General features: G+C 62.0%; 1 protein-coding gene and 1 pseudogene across 3 annotated transcripts in view; one reads left to right on the top strand and one right to left on the bottom strand.

Moving 5' to 3' along the window:
* The window catches only part of LOC140694395 (rho GTPase-activating protein 20-like), a 29489-nt gene extending 28460 nt beyond the window's left edge, over positions 1 to 1029 (bottom strand). For 2 of the 3 annotated variants that reach the window (XM_072957654.1, XM_072957655.1), the window contains exon 1: positions 732 to 1029. In XM_072957654.1, the coding sequence (XP_072813755.1) occupies positions 732 to 875 (144 nt within the window). In that variant the 5' untranslated portion in view covers positions 876 to 1029. Of the gene's footprint in view, positions 1 to 508; positions 526 to 731 lie in introns of those variants that run through there. The other variant, XM_072957657.1, reaches the window with a different exon arrangement.
* LOC140694470 (small ribosomal subunit protein eS24 pseudogene) overlaps positions 1 to 15837 on the top strand; it is a 432455-nt pseudogene that overhangs the window by 265202 nt on the left and 151416 nt on the right.

Here is a 15837-nt window from a genome sequence, read left to right as displayed (position 1 = left end):
CCTTAGGGCTCCAAAGATATAAATAAAATGCCTCAAGGCATTTCTTAAGGAAGAGTTAAGTTATCCCTCGAATCCCAACTTGGTTCCACAGAAGCTGGAAGGGCACCACCAGGACACAGAGTAAAAATGGCCAACTAGCAGACGGTCTTGGGGGAGGGGAGGAGCGAGAGAAGGCAAGGCTAGAAACACCCAAATCAATCACTTGGAGAGAGAGCCAAGCCGCAGAGGCTGCCGCTCGCGGCCGCGTGCACTTGCGGAGGGAACGGTTCCAAGGAAACCTCACCCGATCGTAATGGACACGCCACAGGGCGGCTGTGTTTATCGGCATGGTACGCTGCAAGTTGTGGCCCGCATCCCTCCTCCGAGCTTTGACAGGGATCAAGCGCACTGTCGGCACAACCACACTGACACCCGGCCCCTGCCCAGCCCCGCCGATTCCTGGAGCCAGGACCGAGCGCAGGGCCAAGGCCCTTCACCGCAGCCCTCACGACCCCCCGCTGCAGCTCACCGGCCCCACCCAGCACGGTCTCAGGCTCCTCCATGGCGCTGACCGTTAGCATCCCCAGCACACCTAGGAGGCTGCCCACCGCCTCGAAGACCCGGAGTCCATCCAGGAGCGCAGTGCGAGGCACGCACCCACTCCCCGACCCCATCAAATCACGCGGAGCGGCCGCGCCGCGGGGTCCAGGTGAGGGGTTGGGTCCCGCGGGCGATGCAGCACGGCCGTCTACCTTACTCAGCGCGGTAGCCGCGCCCAGGCAGACGCCGCCGGCTTGAACGACGTCGGAGCTGACCCGGTCAAGAAGCGGTGATCGCCCGGGGGACTTCGGGCGGGGCGCCGAGAGCCGGCACCAGGAGGGGACCGGAAAAGGCATTGCCCGGCTGCCGGCCCCCGCCCCCGCCGGGGGCGGGAGCGGGGCCGCCGGGGCCGCGGTGGATGGGCTGCCGCGGGGTCCTCTGTGGAGCGAGTGAGACTAGACGCGAAGAGGCCGGGAGGTGCTGGGAGCGCCGCGGGCGTGAGGGCGGGTAAGGAGGGAATGGTCTGGAACAAACGGCACCGAACGCGAGCTTCGAACGTTAAACCCCACGGAGGTGACGGGCGCAGAGGGCGCGCGCCTGGAATGCGGCGGCGGCGGCGGCGGCGGCGGGCGCGGGGTTCCGCTCGGCGTCCTCACCTTCTTGGTGCTGGGGCCGCCCGCGATTCGAGACACTCCTGTCAGGGAAGAGGAGCGCCCCGGCTGCCCCCCTAGCGTCTCCTGTTGGGGGGACATCGCTTCCAGGAAGAAGACTTCCAAGCAAATCCCAGCCCAAGAGGAGGCTACGCAGTCCTGTCCGCGGGACGGCGGCCGGAGTGCCTAGGACTCGCAGCGCAGAGGCGGCTGCAGCGCTCAGGAGGCGCGCGGAGCTCCGGGTCCGGGACGCGCACCTCCCGTCGGGGCCATGCACCGCCGCCCGCCTTCCGGAGCGTGGCTGCAGGCAACTGCGGCGGCGGCCACCCCGCCTCGGGTCCGCCCATCGTGCCAGGCGGCCTGCGCCGGGCCCGCCCCCGGCTGCCCTCCTCTGGCCACGGCCCTCCCTGTGGCGACCCGGCCTGCCGCGCGCCTTTCTAGATACACATTAGGAAACCGGCCACCGACTGACCTTCTCAGTCCGCGATGCCGAGTGGGTCCCGTCCGAAGGGGCTCAGCGGCCGGTGTCACTATCCGGGCCTCTAGCGCGCGGATGCGCGCCACTCCCGACGCGCAGCCCACTCGCCCCCGACCCCATCCCTTCCCGCGCTGCGCCCGCGGAAAAGGCGCCGCGGCAGCCCATGCATCGGCGAGGCCGTGGCGACCTCAAACCGAACAGAGGAGCGCCGGTGATGCCTGTCAGGCTTTCTCCGTGCAGCAGGGGGGGCCTCCGCCCCCCGTCCCGCCCTGCCCCGCCCCGCCCGGGAGGCCCGGGACGGAGTCGCGCGTCGCAGAGGGGTTTGGAAGCACCGGCTGACTTCCTGTGCAATCCTGCACGTTAGCCTCCCGGGGGGACCTGGGCTGGCTTCTGCAGCCGCCAGGCCGGGCCGGGCCGGGCAGCAGCCCCCACGCAATTTGCACCGGCGTTTTCCGCTGTCTGTGAGCGGCAGAGACCCGGGCATTCCAAAAGTGCAAGCGCAATTAGGGAAAACGCACGCAGAGAGCGGACTCCGAAATTTGGCTTCTCAGGAAGGCTACAATATGCGGAAATGTTTACCAGGTATGGGTGCTGAGAGCATAACTTCCTGTCAGCCCGAATAGTGGCAAATTTTTTTAAGGCCAAAGAATAATCAGAGGGAGGGGATTTGGAGCCGACCCGGGCTGAGTTGAGCATTGCCGCACTTTGCAGGACTGGCTGACTGGTGCGGATGGTTGGGTAGGTGGCATTCTTCCCTTGGAGTCAGGACTGCAGAAAGGGCGGATTAGTGATGAAGCACGCCACTCTATGATACTAGCTTGTTGAAGGGGTTTGTTTGTATTTGTGATAAGAAAGAAACAGATCGAGGTTCCTGCCGGATTGGACTGTTACCGGGACAGGTTGAGGAAGAACAGGGTTCTGGCCGGCCCTGTTCAAAACAGGAGTTGCTGTCCAAAACACACCCACACGAACACACACCCACACACAAACACCTCACCAAAGCCCGGAATTGTTTATAGTGGAAGTAATGGGGGGGAAATGTTCCAGGCCATTTTGAGCCTTGTCCATCTCATGTGGTTTAAAGTAGGCTTACACAGGCTTTATAAATCATGCACACATACACATATATAATTATATAAATCATGCTAATACATACGTATGTGGATATATATGTATATGTGTGTATATACGTGTTTATATCTGTATCTGTATACACACACTCACACACACACAAACACAGGATTGAGTACACCTTCTGTAGTAGCAAAAGATAATATTTATTGAATGCTTTCTTTATATCAGACACTATTCTAAGCATTTTAATATATTAATTAACGTAAATCTACCTTATAATCCTACAAGGTAGATATCCACACACGTGATTATACACATGGGAAATCCATGCTGCAAAGATGTTAAAAAATTTGTTAAACACCTGGTAAGCAGTGAAGCCAGGTTTGAAACTACGGCGTCTGCCCGCAGGTCAGGCTCTTAACCACTTGGATTTACTGTTTCTCCGGTGTGTTACTGCCGCCAGCCCGCCCCCCTGGCCATAGCCGGCCTGCCTCCCAGGGGCAGGCTGACAGGGGGAAACTCCTTCCAGGAAGCTCTGGCAGCAGAGGCCAGGCGGCGGGGGAATTGGGAGCAAGTGGACTTGCTCTCCCAGGACAGCCGCCCTGTCCCGCATCCGCCGCCGACGCCGCCACCCCCACTACCACTGCCACTGCCACTGCCACTGCTGCCCGCTGTCCATCCCGTGTGTCGAGGGCAGAGATAAGGCTGCACCCTCCCTCCCCGCACCAGCACCAAGCAGCCAAGGCCCACTGGCAAGCGGTGTGCAGCTCGGGACCACCTATCCCATGGGCTCTGAGGAGGAATTGGGCTTCGGGGTGGGATGGGGGCGTGGGGGTGGGGCAGGGAATTGGAATGGCCTCAAGCCCCGCCCACCCGGCCGCCAGGGCCGCGCCCCTGGGAGCCAGGACTGCGTGCATGCCATGGGCCCGGGGCATCCCTGTCTAGCGGCTGTCGCGGTGGTGATCGGAGCCCGGAGCGCCCGGCTCTCGCGAGGAGAGGGCTGAGGGGGTCATCTGGGGTAGGGGTGAACTCCGGGTGTGCGGCGATCTGGCGATGAGGGCGGACAGGGGGAGGGGGAGGGGTTGCTGGGAGCGGAAGTGACCCGGCTAGAGGGTGGGGGCTCATTCCTAGGTGAAGGGTTAGGGGAGTATCTCCGGACGGTGGGGGGACCTGGGGTGAGGCCCTTGGGGTGAGCGCGGTTTACAGGGGCTGTAGCTTAGGACCTAGTGGGGCGCAGACCTGGGGCGGGATTTGGGTGTGAGGAGAAGCAGCTTTGTCTCGGGGGTGCAGTGGATCGGGGACCGGGCGTGGCAGGGGGTGGGGAGGCATTGACTGGGTGGGGGGTCGGCGAGCAGTGGTAGAGGGGCTGGTGGGGTGAGGCCTGGCCCTGGGCCCGTGGTGGTCCTACTTGGGGGCCGGGACCCTGGAGGAGGGCGTGGGGGTCCGCGTTGGTGTTGGGGACCCGGCCAGCCCTGGCCGCGGGCTGGGCTCGCCCCACCGCCCCACCGCCCCACCGCCCGAAGCTCCACCGGCCCACCGCCCGGCCCCACTCGCAGCATCCCTACTGCTGGAGTCGCAGCCAAGCCTCCATGCTGCTGTCAGGCAGGCGGGAGGGGGAGGGGCGCTGAAAGCTGCGCGTGCGCGCGCGCGCACGGGCGCAGGGACGCCGTGGCGCTGGGGCGCGCGCAGAACGTGAGGAAGCTGGGCGGGAGCTGGGTGCTCCTGGACCAGCTCCCGGAGGAGGAAGGCTGCCTGGGGTCTCGGCCTCCCGCCGCTTGCTGTCGCCTCTGCTGCCGTCGCGAGCCAGGTAAGGGGGCGCTGGTGGGGGCGCGCAGGTCGGGGAGTCGGCGGGTGAGGCCTGGGCTTTGTAGTTGGGGAGGCGCCCGGGGGTGGGGGGAGGGGTGCGTCGGTGGGGTCCAGGCCGCGCGTCCAGGTTGGGACCGTGAGGCGGGTCCCGGGGCCCCCCCGGCCTGGTTGGGGTGCCTTCGTCCCCCTCCTTAGTACTGGCTGAACCGCGCGGCTTTCTTGGCCGCCGCTCACAGGCGGCTTTGGCAAAGTGGGAGCAGCCCCGGGAGATGGGAGGGCGCTGGCCGGCCCCGGGCCAGCCGAGACTGGCCCTCAGGCCTTGCGAGGCCTTCCCGCGCGGGTGGCCCTGCCCCGGGAGTGGAGGCCGCCCCGGACCCTGTGGGGCACAGGCGAGCTGGGGCAGAAGCAGGGGCGAGGCCGGGCCTTTGGGAGCTTGTTGGCCTGCCCCCGAAATCCAAAGCTTCTGACCAGTGTATTTTCCGTCTTTTGAGGACCCTCCCTCCTGTTTTGCAGAGTGGCTGCAGCAAACGACATTCCCACCGACAGTGTAGGAGGGATCCCTTTTCTCCACAGCCTCTGTAGCCTTGATCCTGTGTGGGCTTTGGAATGGTGGCCACTCTAACTGGGGCGAGATGCCACCTCATTGGAGTTTTGCCTTGTATTCCTCGGATAATGAGCAACCTTGAGCCTGTTTTGTCATGTGCCTCTCATTGGTCGCTGGTGGGTCTTCGCTGGAGAATTGCTTCCTGAGGTCGTCTTCTGCCCATTTTCGGATTGGGTCGGCTTCTGTCCGTTGAGTCGGATGAGCTGTTTGGATATGGTGGAAATGAACCCCTAGTCAGTCTCATGTTTGGCAAAGATTGTCTCCTATTTCGTAGGCCGTGGTTTAGTTCTGCTTCTGGTTTCCTTTGGTGTGCCAAAGCTGATGAATTCAGTTTGCTCCCGTTTGTGTTTGTATTTTTGCTGAGTTTTCTGTTGCTTGGGGAGACTACCCTAGGAGAAAATGGGTGAGGTGTACGTGGGATACTGTTTGGCCTACGTTTCCTACCGAGAGGTGTGGGGTGTCTTGTCTTACGTTTAAGTGTCTAAGCCATTTTGAATTTATTTCTGCGTATGCTGGGGCTGTACGCCCAGGGGCCGGGATTGGGGTAGGGGGCGGGGCGGCTGCAGAGAGGGCAGCAGCGAAGGACGCGAGCTGCCCAGGCAAGCCTGTGGATTTCCTCCCGAGTCCCCCTCAGCCAGCTCTCTGGGCGCCTTCTTCTGCCTCAGGGTGGCATTTGACATCTCTTCAGGTCAATGGAGTCCCGGGAGGCTTCCTCCAATACACAGAGAGACAGACATATAAATAGGCAGACACGCTAGTCTCTTTCTTTGTTATTAACAGATAGATACACTAACCTCGTCCTCCTCCTCCATTAGATAGGTACACAGATACATACATACAAAGACAGACAGGCACACACCATAAAACACACACACACACACACACACAAACAGAAGCCTCCTCCTACTCCTCAGTTAGGTAGGTAGATGGACACACCAATCTCCTCCTCCATGAAATAGATTGTCAGAGAGATACACACACACAGCAGCCTCCTCTTCCTCCTCAATGAGGTAGGTAAGTAGATAGACACACTAGCCTCCTCTTCTAGTAGGTAAAGAAACCCACAGACAGACTGAGAGACAGACACACTCACCTCCTCCAATACAAAGACACTTAGACGAACACAGTAGCCTCCTCCTACTTCATTAGGTGCGTATGCAGACAGACAGACGGAAAGTCACGCTAGCTTCCTCCACCTCCTCCTCCATTAGATAGACACATACAGAAATGGACAGACCCACACACACACTTACACACACACACACACACACACTACACTCCTTCTCCTCCTCAATTAGGTAGATAGACAAACACACTAGCCTCCTCTGCCTCCTCCATTGCTTAGATAGATTGTCAGAGAGATAGATAGGCCGAGAGATAGACATACTAGCCTCCTCTTCCTCCATTCCATAGACACACAGAGACACACAGACATAGACTAGCCTCTCCCCTCCTCCAACAGATAGATAGACAGCCAGGCAGGCAGGCAGGCAGGCAGGCAGGCAGACGGACAGACACACTCACTACAGGTGGAGTGCAGTCAGGGGACAGTGATGGGGACAGGGTCCGGGGACTGGGGTGCCCCTGGTGAGCCAGAGGATTTTCTCCCATGTCCCCAACGGCCTAGCCTGGGGGCGACCGCCGCTCTCCCACGTTCCTCAGACTGAAGCCATTTAATCAGCCTGCTCTTGGGAGCGGGCGTGGTGCGGTCAGTGAAAGAGGTCAGTGGTGGAGGGGCCGGAGGCACTGCGGCTAAGGGGGCTGCCCTGGCGAGTTGGTAAGTTTCCTCCCATCTCCCCCTCTCCTTGGCCTGGGGACAGCCTCTGCCACCCCAGGTTTGCGGGATTGAAGTCTCCTTGTCAGCCAGGTCATGGGAGGCTGGGGCGGTTCGGTCAGGGTCTGCAGAGAGGAGGCGGGGCTGCCCTAGAAGCCCGAGGATTTGCTCCCATGATCCCTTGGCCTGGCCTGGGGTCGGACTCTGATAACCCAGGTTCCCTGGCTGCACGCCTAGGTGTTGGATGCCTCCCAGGAGGCAGGCGCGGTGCGCTGAGGGGATGGTGGCCCGGGGCGGGGAAGGGGAGGCTGCAGAGAGGTCGGCAGCGGTGGCGAGGGCTGCCCAGGTAAGCCTGTGGATTTCCTCTCGTGACCCCTCAGCTTGCTCAGGGGCCGCCCTGTGCTACGCCAGGTTCACTGGGTGCACATGTCCGTGTTGTCCGGCTCCCGGGATGCTGGCGCGGTGTGCTCAGGGGGCAGTGGTGGTGGCGGGGTCTGGGGCGGCTGCAGAGAGGGCGGGCGGCAGCGTGGGGCGGGGGCTGCCAAGGCAATCCTGTGCATTTCCTCGCGTGTCCCCCTCAGCCTGCTCTGGGGGCGGTCTCTGCTGCCCCAGGGTCCCTGGAGGCTTGTCCTCAGGTGATCCTGCTCCTGAGAGGTGGGCGTGGTGCAGTCAATGTGCAGGGGCGGGGGCCGCGACAGGGACAGAGACAGAGACAGCGACAGCGACGGCGACAGAGACAGCGGGCAATGGGAGCAAGTACCTGGCTAGTAGTATGGGTCAGCCCCAATCCTGCCATCTCCAGCTCTGCTGCTGCCACTGCCGCCGCCCCGTCCCCCTGGCCATAGCCGGCCTGCCTCCCAGGGGCAGGCTGACAGGGGGAAACTCCTTCCAGGAAGCTCTGGCAGCAGAGGCCAGGCGGCGGGGGACTTGGGAGCAAGTGGACTTGCTCTCCCAGGACAGCCGCCCTGTCCCGCCTCCGCCGCCGACGCCGCCACCCCCACTACCACTACCACTGCCACTGCCACTGCTGCCCGCTGTCCATCCCGGGGGCCGAGGGCCGGGCTAAGGCTGCACCCTCCCTCCCCGCAGCAGCATCAAGCAGCCAAGGCCCACTGGCGAGCGGTGTGCAGCTCGGGACCACCTATCCCATGGGCTCTGAGGAGGCACTGGGCTTCGGGGTGGGATGGGGGCGTGGGGGTGGGGCAGGGAATTGGAATGGCCTCAAGCCCCGCCCACCCGGCCGCCAGGGCCGCGCCCCTGGGAGCCAGGACTGCGTGCCTGCCGTGGGCCCGGGGCATCCCTGTCTAGCGGCTGTCGCGGTGGTGATCGGAGCCCGGAGCGCCCGGCTCTCGCGAGGAGAGGGCTGAGGGGGTCATCTGGGTTCGGGGTGCACTCCGGGTGTGCGGCGATCTGGCGATGAGGGCGGACAGGGTGAGGGGGAGGGGTTGCTGGGAGCGGAAGTGACCCGGCTGAAGGGTGTGGGCTCATTCCTCGGTGAAGGGTTAGGGGAGTATCTCCGGACGGTGGGGGGACCTGGGGTGAGACCCGAGGGGTGATCGCGGTTTACAGGGGCTGTAGCTTAGGACCTAGTGGGGCGCAGACCTGGGGCGGGATTTGGGTGTGAGGAGAAGCAGCTTTGTCTCGGGGGTGCAGTGGATCGGGGACTGGGCGTGGCAGGGGGTGGGGAGGCATTGACTGGGTGGGGGGACGGCGAGCAGTGGTAGTGGGGCTGGTGGGGTGAGGCCTGGCCCTGGGCCCGTGGTGGTCCTACTTGGGGGTCGGGACCCTGGAGGAGGGCGTGGGGGGCCGCGTTGGTGTTGGGGACCCGGCCAGCCCTGGCCGCGGGCTGGGCTCGCCCCACCGCCCCACCGCCCCACCGCCCGAAGCTCCACCGGCCCACCGCCCGGCCCCACTCGCAGCATCCCTACTGCTGGAGTCGCAGCCAAGCCTCCATGCTGCTGTCAGGCAGGCGGGAGGGGGAGGGGCGCTGAAAGCTGCGCGTGCGCGCGCGCGCACGGGCGCCGGGACGCCGGGGCGCTGGGGCGCGCGCAGAACGTGAGGAAGCTGGGCGGGAGCTGGGTGCTCCTGGACCAGCTCCCGGAGGAGGAAGGCTGCCTGGGGTCTCGGCCTCCCGCCGCTTGCTGTCGCCTCTGCTGCCGTCGCGAGCCAGGTAAGGGGGCGCTGGTGGGGGCGCGCAGGTCGGGGAGTCGGCGGGTGAGGCCTGGGCTTTGTAGTTGGGGAGGCGCCCGGGGGTGGGGGGAGGGGTGCGTCGGTGGGGTCCAGGCCGCGCGTCCAGGTTGGGACCGTGAGGCGGGTCCCGGGGCCCCCCGGATGGTTGGGGTGCCTTCGTCCCCCTCCTTAGTACTGGCTGAACCGCGCGGCTTTCTTGGCCTCCGCTCACAGGCGGCTTTGGCAAAGTGGGAGCAGCCCCGGGAGATGGGAGGGCGCTGGACGGCCCCGGGCCAGCCGAGACTGGCCCTCAGGCCTTGCGAGGCCTTCCCGCGCGGGCGGCCCTGCCCCGGGAGTGGAGGCCGCCCCGGACCCTGTGGGGCACAGGCGAGCTGGGGCAGAAGCAGAGGCGAGGCCGGGCCTTTGGGAGCTTGTTAGCCTGCCCCCGAGATCCAAAGCTTCTGACCAGTGTATTTTCCGTCTTTTGAGGACCCTCCCTCCTGTTTTGCACAGTGGCTGCAGCAAACGACATTCCCACCGACAGTGTAGGAGGGATCCCTTTTCTCCACAGCCTCTGTAGCCTTGGTCCTGTGTGGGCTTTGGAATGATGGCCACTCTAACTGGGGTGAGATGCCACCTCATTGTAGTTTTGCCTTGTATTCCTCGGATAATTAGCAACCTTGAGCCTGTTTTGTCATGTGCCTCTCATTGGTCGCTGGTGGGTCTTCGCTGGAGAATTGCTTCCTGAGGTCGTCTTCTGCCCATTTTTGGATTGGGTCGTCTTCTGTCCGTTGAGTCGGATGAGCTGTTTGGATATGGTGGAAATGAACCCCTAGTCAGTCTCATGTTTGGCAAAGATTGTCTCCTATTTCGTAGGCCATGGTTTAGTTCTGCTTCTGGTTTCCTTTGGTGTGCCAAAGCTGATGAATTCAGTTTGCTCCCGTTTGTGTTTGTATTTTTGCTGAGTTTTCTGTTGCTTGGGGAGACTACCCTAGGAGAAAATGGGTGAGGTGTACGTGGGATACTGTTTGGCCTACGTTTCCTACCGAGAGGTGTGTGGTGTCTTGTCTTACGTTTAAGTGTCTAAGCCATTTTGAATTTATTTCTGCGTATGCTGGGGCTGTACGCCCAGGGGCCGGGATTGGGGTAGGGGGCGGGGCGGCTGCAGAGAGGGCAGCAGCGAAGGACGCGAGCTGCCCAGGCAAGCCTGTGGATTTCCTCCCGAGTCCCCCTCAGCCAGCTCTCTGGGCGCCTTCTTCTGCCTCAGGGTGGCATTTGACATCTCTTCAGGTCAATGGAGTCCCGGGAGGCTTCCTCCAATACACAGAGAGACAGACATATAAATAGGCAGACACGCTAGTCTCTTTCTTTGTTATTAACAGATAGATACACTAACCTCGTCCTCCTCCTCCATTACATAGGTACACAGATACATACATACAAAGACAGACAGGCACACACCAGAAAACACACACACACACACACACAAACAGAAGCCTCCTCCTACTCCTCAGTTAGGTAGGTAGATGGACACACCAATCTCCTCCTCCATGAAATAGATTGTCAGAGAGATACACACACACAGCAGCCTCCTCTTCCTCCTCAATGAGGTAGGTAAGTAGATAGACACACTAGCCTCCTCTTCTAGTAGGTAAAGAAACCCACAGACAGACTGAGAGACAGACACACTCACCTCCTCCAATACAAAGACACTTAGACGAACACAGTAGCCTCCTCCTACTTCATTAGGTGCGTATGCAGACAGACAGACGGAAAGTCACGCTAGCTTCCTCCACCTCCTCCTCCATTAGATAGACACATACAGAAATGGACAGACCCACACACACACTTACACACACACACACACACACACTACACTCTTTCTCCTCCTCAATTAGGTAGATAGACAAACACACTAGCCTCCTCTGCCTCCTCCATTGCTTAGATAGATTGTCAGAGAGATAGATAGGCCGAGAGATAGACATACTAGCCTCCTCTTCCTCCATTCCATAGACACACAGAGACACACAGACATAGACTAGCCTCTCCCCTCCTCCAACAGATAGATAGACAGCCAGGCAGGCAGGCAGGCAGGCAGGCAGGCAGGCAGACGGACAGACACACTCACTACAGGTGGAGTGCAGTCAGGGGACAGTGATGGGGACAGGGTCCGGGGACTGGGGTGCCCCTGGTGAGCCAGAGGATTTTCTCCCATGTCCCCAACGGCCTAGCCTGGGGGCGACCGCCGCTCTCCCACGTTCCTCAGACTGAAGCCATTTAATCAGCCTGCTCTTGGGAGCGGGCGTGGTGCGGTCAGTGAAAGAGGTCAGTGGTGGAGGGGCCGGAGGCACTGCGGCTAAGGGGGCTGCCCTGGCGAGTTGGTAAGTTTCCTCCCATCTCCCCCTCTCCTTGGCCTGGGGACAGCCTCTGCCACCCCAGGTTTGCGGGATTGAAGTCTCCTTGTCAGCCAGGTCATGGGAGGCTGGGGCGGTTCGGTCAGGGTCTGCAGAGAGGAGGCGGGGCTGCCCTAGAAGCCCGAGGATTTGCTCCCATGATCCCTTGGCCTGGCCTGGGGTCGGACTCTGATAACCCAGGTTCCCTGGCTGCACGCCTAGGTGTTGGATGCCTCCCAGGAGGCAGGCGCGGTGCGCTGAGGGGATGGTGGCCCGGGGCGGGGAAGGGGAGGCTGCAGAGAGGTCGGCAGCGGTGGCGAGGGCTGCCCAGGTAAGCCTGTGGATTTCCTCTCGTGACCCCTCAGCTTGCTCAGGGGCCGCCCTGTGCTACGCCAGGTTCACTGGGTGCACATGTCCGTGTTGTCCGGCTCCCGGGATGCTGGCGCGGTGTGCTCAGGGGGCAGTGGTGGTGGCGGGGTCTGGGGCGGCTGCAGAGAGGGCGGGCGGCAGCGTGGGGCGGGGGCTGCCAAGGCAATCCTGTGCATTTCCTCGCGTGTCCCCCTCAGCCTGCTCTGGGGGCGGTCTCTGCTGCCCCAGGGTCCCTGGAGGCTTGTCCTCAGGTGATCCTGCTCCTGAGAGGTGGGCGTGGTGCAGTCAATGTGCAGGGGCGGGGGCCGCGACAGGGACAGAGACAGAGACAGCGACAGCGACGGCGACAGAGACAGCGGGCAATGGGAGCAAGTACCTGGCTAGTAGTATGGGTCAGCCCCAATCCTGCCATCTCCAGCTCTGCTGCTGCCACTGCCGCCGCCCCGTCCCCCTGGCCATAGCCGGCCTGCCTCCCAGGGGCAGGCTGACAGGGGGAAACTCCTTCCAGGAAGCTCTGGCAGCAGAGGCCAGGCGGCGGGGGACTTGGGAGCAAGTGGACTTGCTCTCCCAGGACAGCCGCCCTGTCCCGCCTCCGCCGCCGACGCCGCCACCCCCACTACCACTACCACTGCCACTGCCACTGCTGCCCGCTGTCCATCCCGGGGGCCGAGGGCCGGGCTAAGGCTGCACCCTCCCTCCCCGCAGCAGCATCAAGCAGCCAAGGCCCACTGGCGAGCGGTGTGCAGCTCGGGACCACCTATCCCATGGGCTCTGAGGAGGCACTGGGCTTCGGGGTGGGATGGGGGCGTGGGGGTGGGGCAGGGAATTGGAATGGCCTCAAGCCCCGCCCACCCGGCCGCCAGGGCCGCGCCCCTGGGAGCCAGGACTGCGTGCCTGCCGTGGGCCCGGGGCATCCCTGTCTAGCGGCTGTCGCGGTGGTGATCGGAGCCCGGAGCGCCCGGCTCTCGCGAGGAGAGGGCTGAGGGGGTCATCTGGGTTCGGGGTGCACTCCGGGTGTGCGGCGATCTGGCGATGAGGGCGGACAGGGTGAGGGGGAGGGGTTGCTGGGAGCGGAAGTGACCCGGCTGAAGGGTGTGGGCTCATTCCTCGGTGAAGGGTTAGGGGAGTATCTCCGGACGGTGGGGGGACCTGGGGTGAGGCCCGAGGGGTGATCGCGGTTTACAGGGGCTGTAGCTTAGGACCTAGTGGGGCGCAGACCTGGGGCGGGATTTGGGTGTGAGGAGAAGCAGCTTTGTCTCGGGGGTGCAGTGGATCGGGGACCGGGCGTGGCAGGGGGTGGGGAGGCATTGACTGGGTGGGGGGACGGCGAGCAGTGGTAGTGGGGCTGGTGGGGTGAGGCCTGGCCCTGGGCCCGTGGTGGTCCTACTTGGGGGTCGGGACCCTGGAGGAGGGCGTGGGGGGCCGCGTTGGTGTTGGGGACCCGGCCAGCCCTGGCCGCGGGCTGGGCTCGCCCCACCGCCCCACCGCCCCACCGCCCGAAGCTCCACCGGCCCACCGCCCGGCCCCACTCGCAGCATCCCTACTGCTGGAGTCGCAGCCAAGCCTCCATGCTGCTGTCAGGCAGGCGGGAGGGGGAGGGGCGCTGAAAGCTGCGCGTGCGCGCGCGCGCACGGGCGCCGGGACGCCGGGGCGCTGGGGCGCGCGCAGAACGTGAGGAAGCTGGGCGGGAGCTGGGTGCTCCTGGACCAGCTCCCGGAGGAGGAAGGCTGCCTGGGGTCTCGGCCTCCCGCCGCTTGCTGTCGCCTCTGCTGCCGTCGCGAGCCAGGTAAGGGGGCGCTGGTGGGGGCGCGCAGGTCGGGGAGTCGGCGGGTGAGGCCTGGGCTTTGTAGTTGGGGAGGCGCCCGGGGGTGGGGGGAGGGGTGCGTCGGTGGGGTCCAGGCCGCGCGTCCAGGTTGGGACCGTGAGGCGGGTCCCGGGGCCCCCCGGATGGTTGGGGTGCCTTCGTCCCCCTCCTTAGTACTGGCTGAACCGCGCGGCTTTCTTGGCCTCCGCTCACAGGCGGCTTTGGCAAAGTGGGAGCAGCCCCGGGAGATGGGAGGGCGCTGGACGGCCCCGGGCCAGCCGAGACTGGCCCTCAGGCCTTGCGAGGCCTTCCCGCGCGGGCGGCCCTGCCCCGGGAGTGGAGGCCGCCCCGGACCCTGTGGGGCACAGGCGAGCTGGGGCAGAAGCAGAGGCGAGGCCGGGCCTTTGGGAGCTTGTTAGCCTCCCCCCGAGATCCAAAGCTTCTGACCAGTGTATTTTCCGTCTTTTGAGGACCCTCCCTCCTGTTTTGCACAGTGGGTGCAGCAAACGACATTCCCACCGACAGTGTAGGAGGGATCCCTTTTCTCCACAGCCTCTGTAGCCTTGATCCTGTGTGGGCTTTGGAATGATGGCCACTCTAACTGGGGTGAGATGCCACCTCATTGTAGTTTTGCCTTGTATTCCTCGGATAATGAGCAACCTTGAGCCTGTTTTGTCATGTGCCTCTCATTGGTCGCTGGTGGGTCTTCGCTGGAGAATTGCTTCCTGAGGTCGTCTTCTGCCCATTTTTGGATTGGGTCGTCTTCTGTCCGTTGAGTCGGATGAGCTGTTTGGATATGGTGGAAATGAACCCCTAGTCAGTCTCATGTTTGGCAAATCGTCTTCTGCCCATTTTTGGATTGGGTCGTCTTCTGTCCGTTGAGTCGGATGAGCTGTTTGGATATGGTGGAAATGAACCCCTAGTCAGTCTCATGTTTGGCAAAGATTGTCTCCTATTTCGTAGGTCGTGGTTTAGTTCTGCTTCTGGTTTCCTTTGGTGTGCCAAAGCTGATGAATTCAGTTTGCTCCCGTTTGTGTTTGTATTTTTGCTGAGTTTTCTGTTGCTTGGGGAGACTACCCTAGGAGAAAATGGGTGAGGTGTACGTGGGATACTGTTTGGCCTACGTTTCCTACCGAGAGGTGTGTGGTGTCTTGTCTTACGTTTAAGTGTCTAAGCCATTTTGAATTTATTTCTGCGTATGCTGGGGCTGTACGCCCAGGGGCCGGGATTGGGGTAGGGGGCGGGGCGGCTGCAGAGAGGGCAGCAGCGAAGGACGGGAGCTGCCCAGGCAAGCCTGTGGATTTCCTCCCGAGTCCCCCTCAGCCAGCTCTCTGGGCGCCTTCTTCTGCCTCAGGGTGGCATTTGACATCTCTCCAGGTCAATGGAGTCCCGGGAGGCTTCCTCCAATACACAGAGAGACAGACATATAAATAGGCAGACACGCTAGTCTCTTTCTTTGTTATTAACAGATAGATACACTAACCTCGTCCTCCTCCTCCATTAGATAGGTACACAGATACATACATACAAAGACAGACAGGCACACACCAGAAAACACACACACACACACACACAAACAGAAGCCTCCTCCTACTCCTCAGTTAGGTAGGTAGATGGACACACCAATCTCCTCCTCCATGAAATAGATTGTCAGAGAGATACACACACACAGCAGCCTCCTCTTCCTCCTCAATGAGGTAGGTAAGTAGATAGACACACTAGCCTCCTCTTCTAGTAGGTAAAGAAACCCACAGACAGACTGAGAGACAGACACACTCACCTCCTCCAATACAAAGACACTTAGACGAACACAGTAGCCTCCTCCTACTTCATTAGGTGCGTATGCAGACAGACAGACGGAAAGTCACGCTAGCTTCCTCCACCTCCTCCTCCATTAGATAGACACATACAGAAATGGACAGACCCACACACACACTTACACACACACACACACACACACTACACTCTTTCTCCTCCTCAATTAGGTAGATAGACAAACACACTAGCCTCCTCTGCCTCCTCCATTGCTTAGATAGATTGTCAGAGAGATAGATAGGCCGAGAGATAGACATACTAGCCTCCTCTTCCTCCATTCCATAGACACACAGAGACACACAGACATAGACTAGCCTCTCCCCTCCTCCAACAGATAGATAGACAGCCAGGCAGGCAGGCAGGCAGGCAGGCAGGCAGGCAG

This window comes from Vicugna pacos, unplaced genomic scaffold (genome assembly GCF_048564905.1).
Source record: "Vicugna pacos unplaced genomic scaffold, VicPac4 scaffold_21, whole genome shotgun sequence".
NCBI lineage: Eukaryota > Metazoa > Chordata > Mammalia > Artiodactyla > Camelidae > Vicugna > Vicugna pacos.
This window is presented reverse-complemented; position numbering and strand designations above follow the sequence as displayed.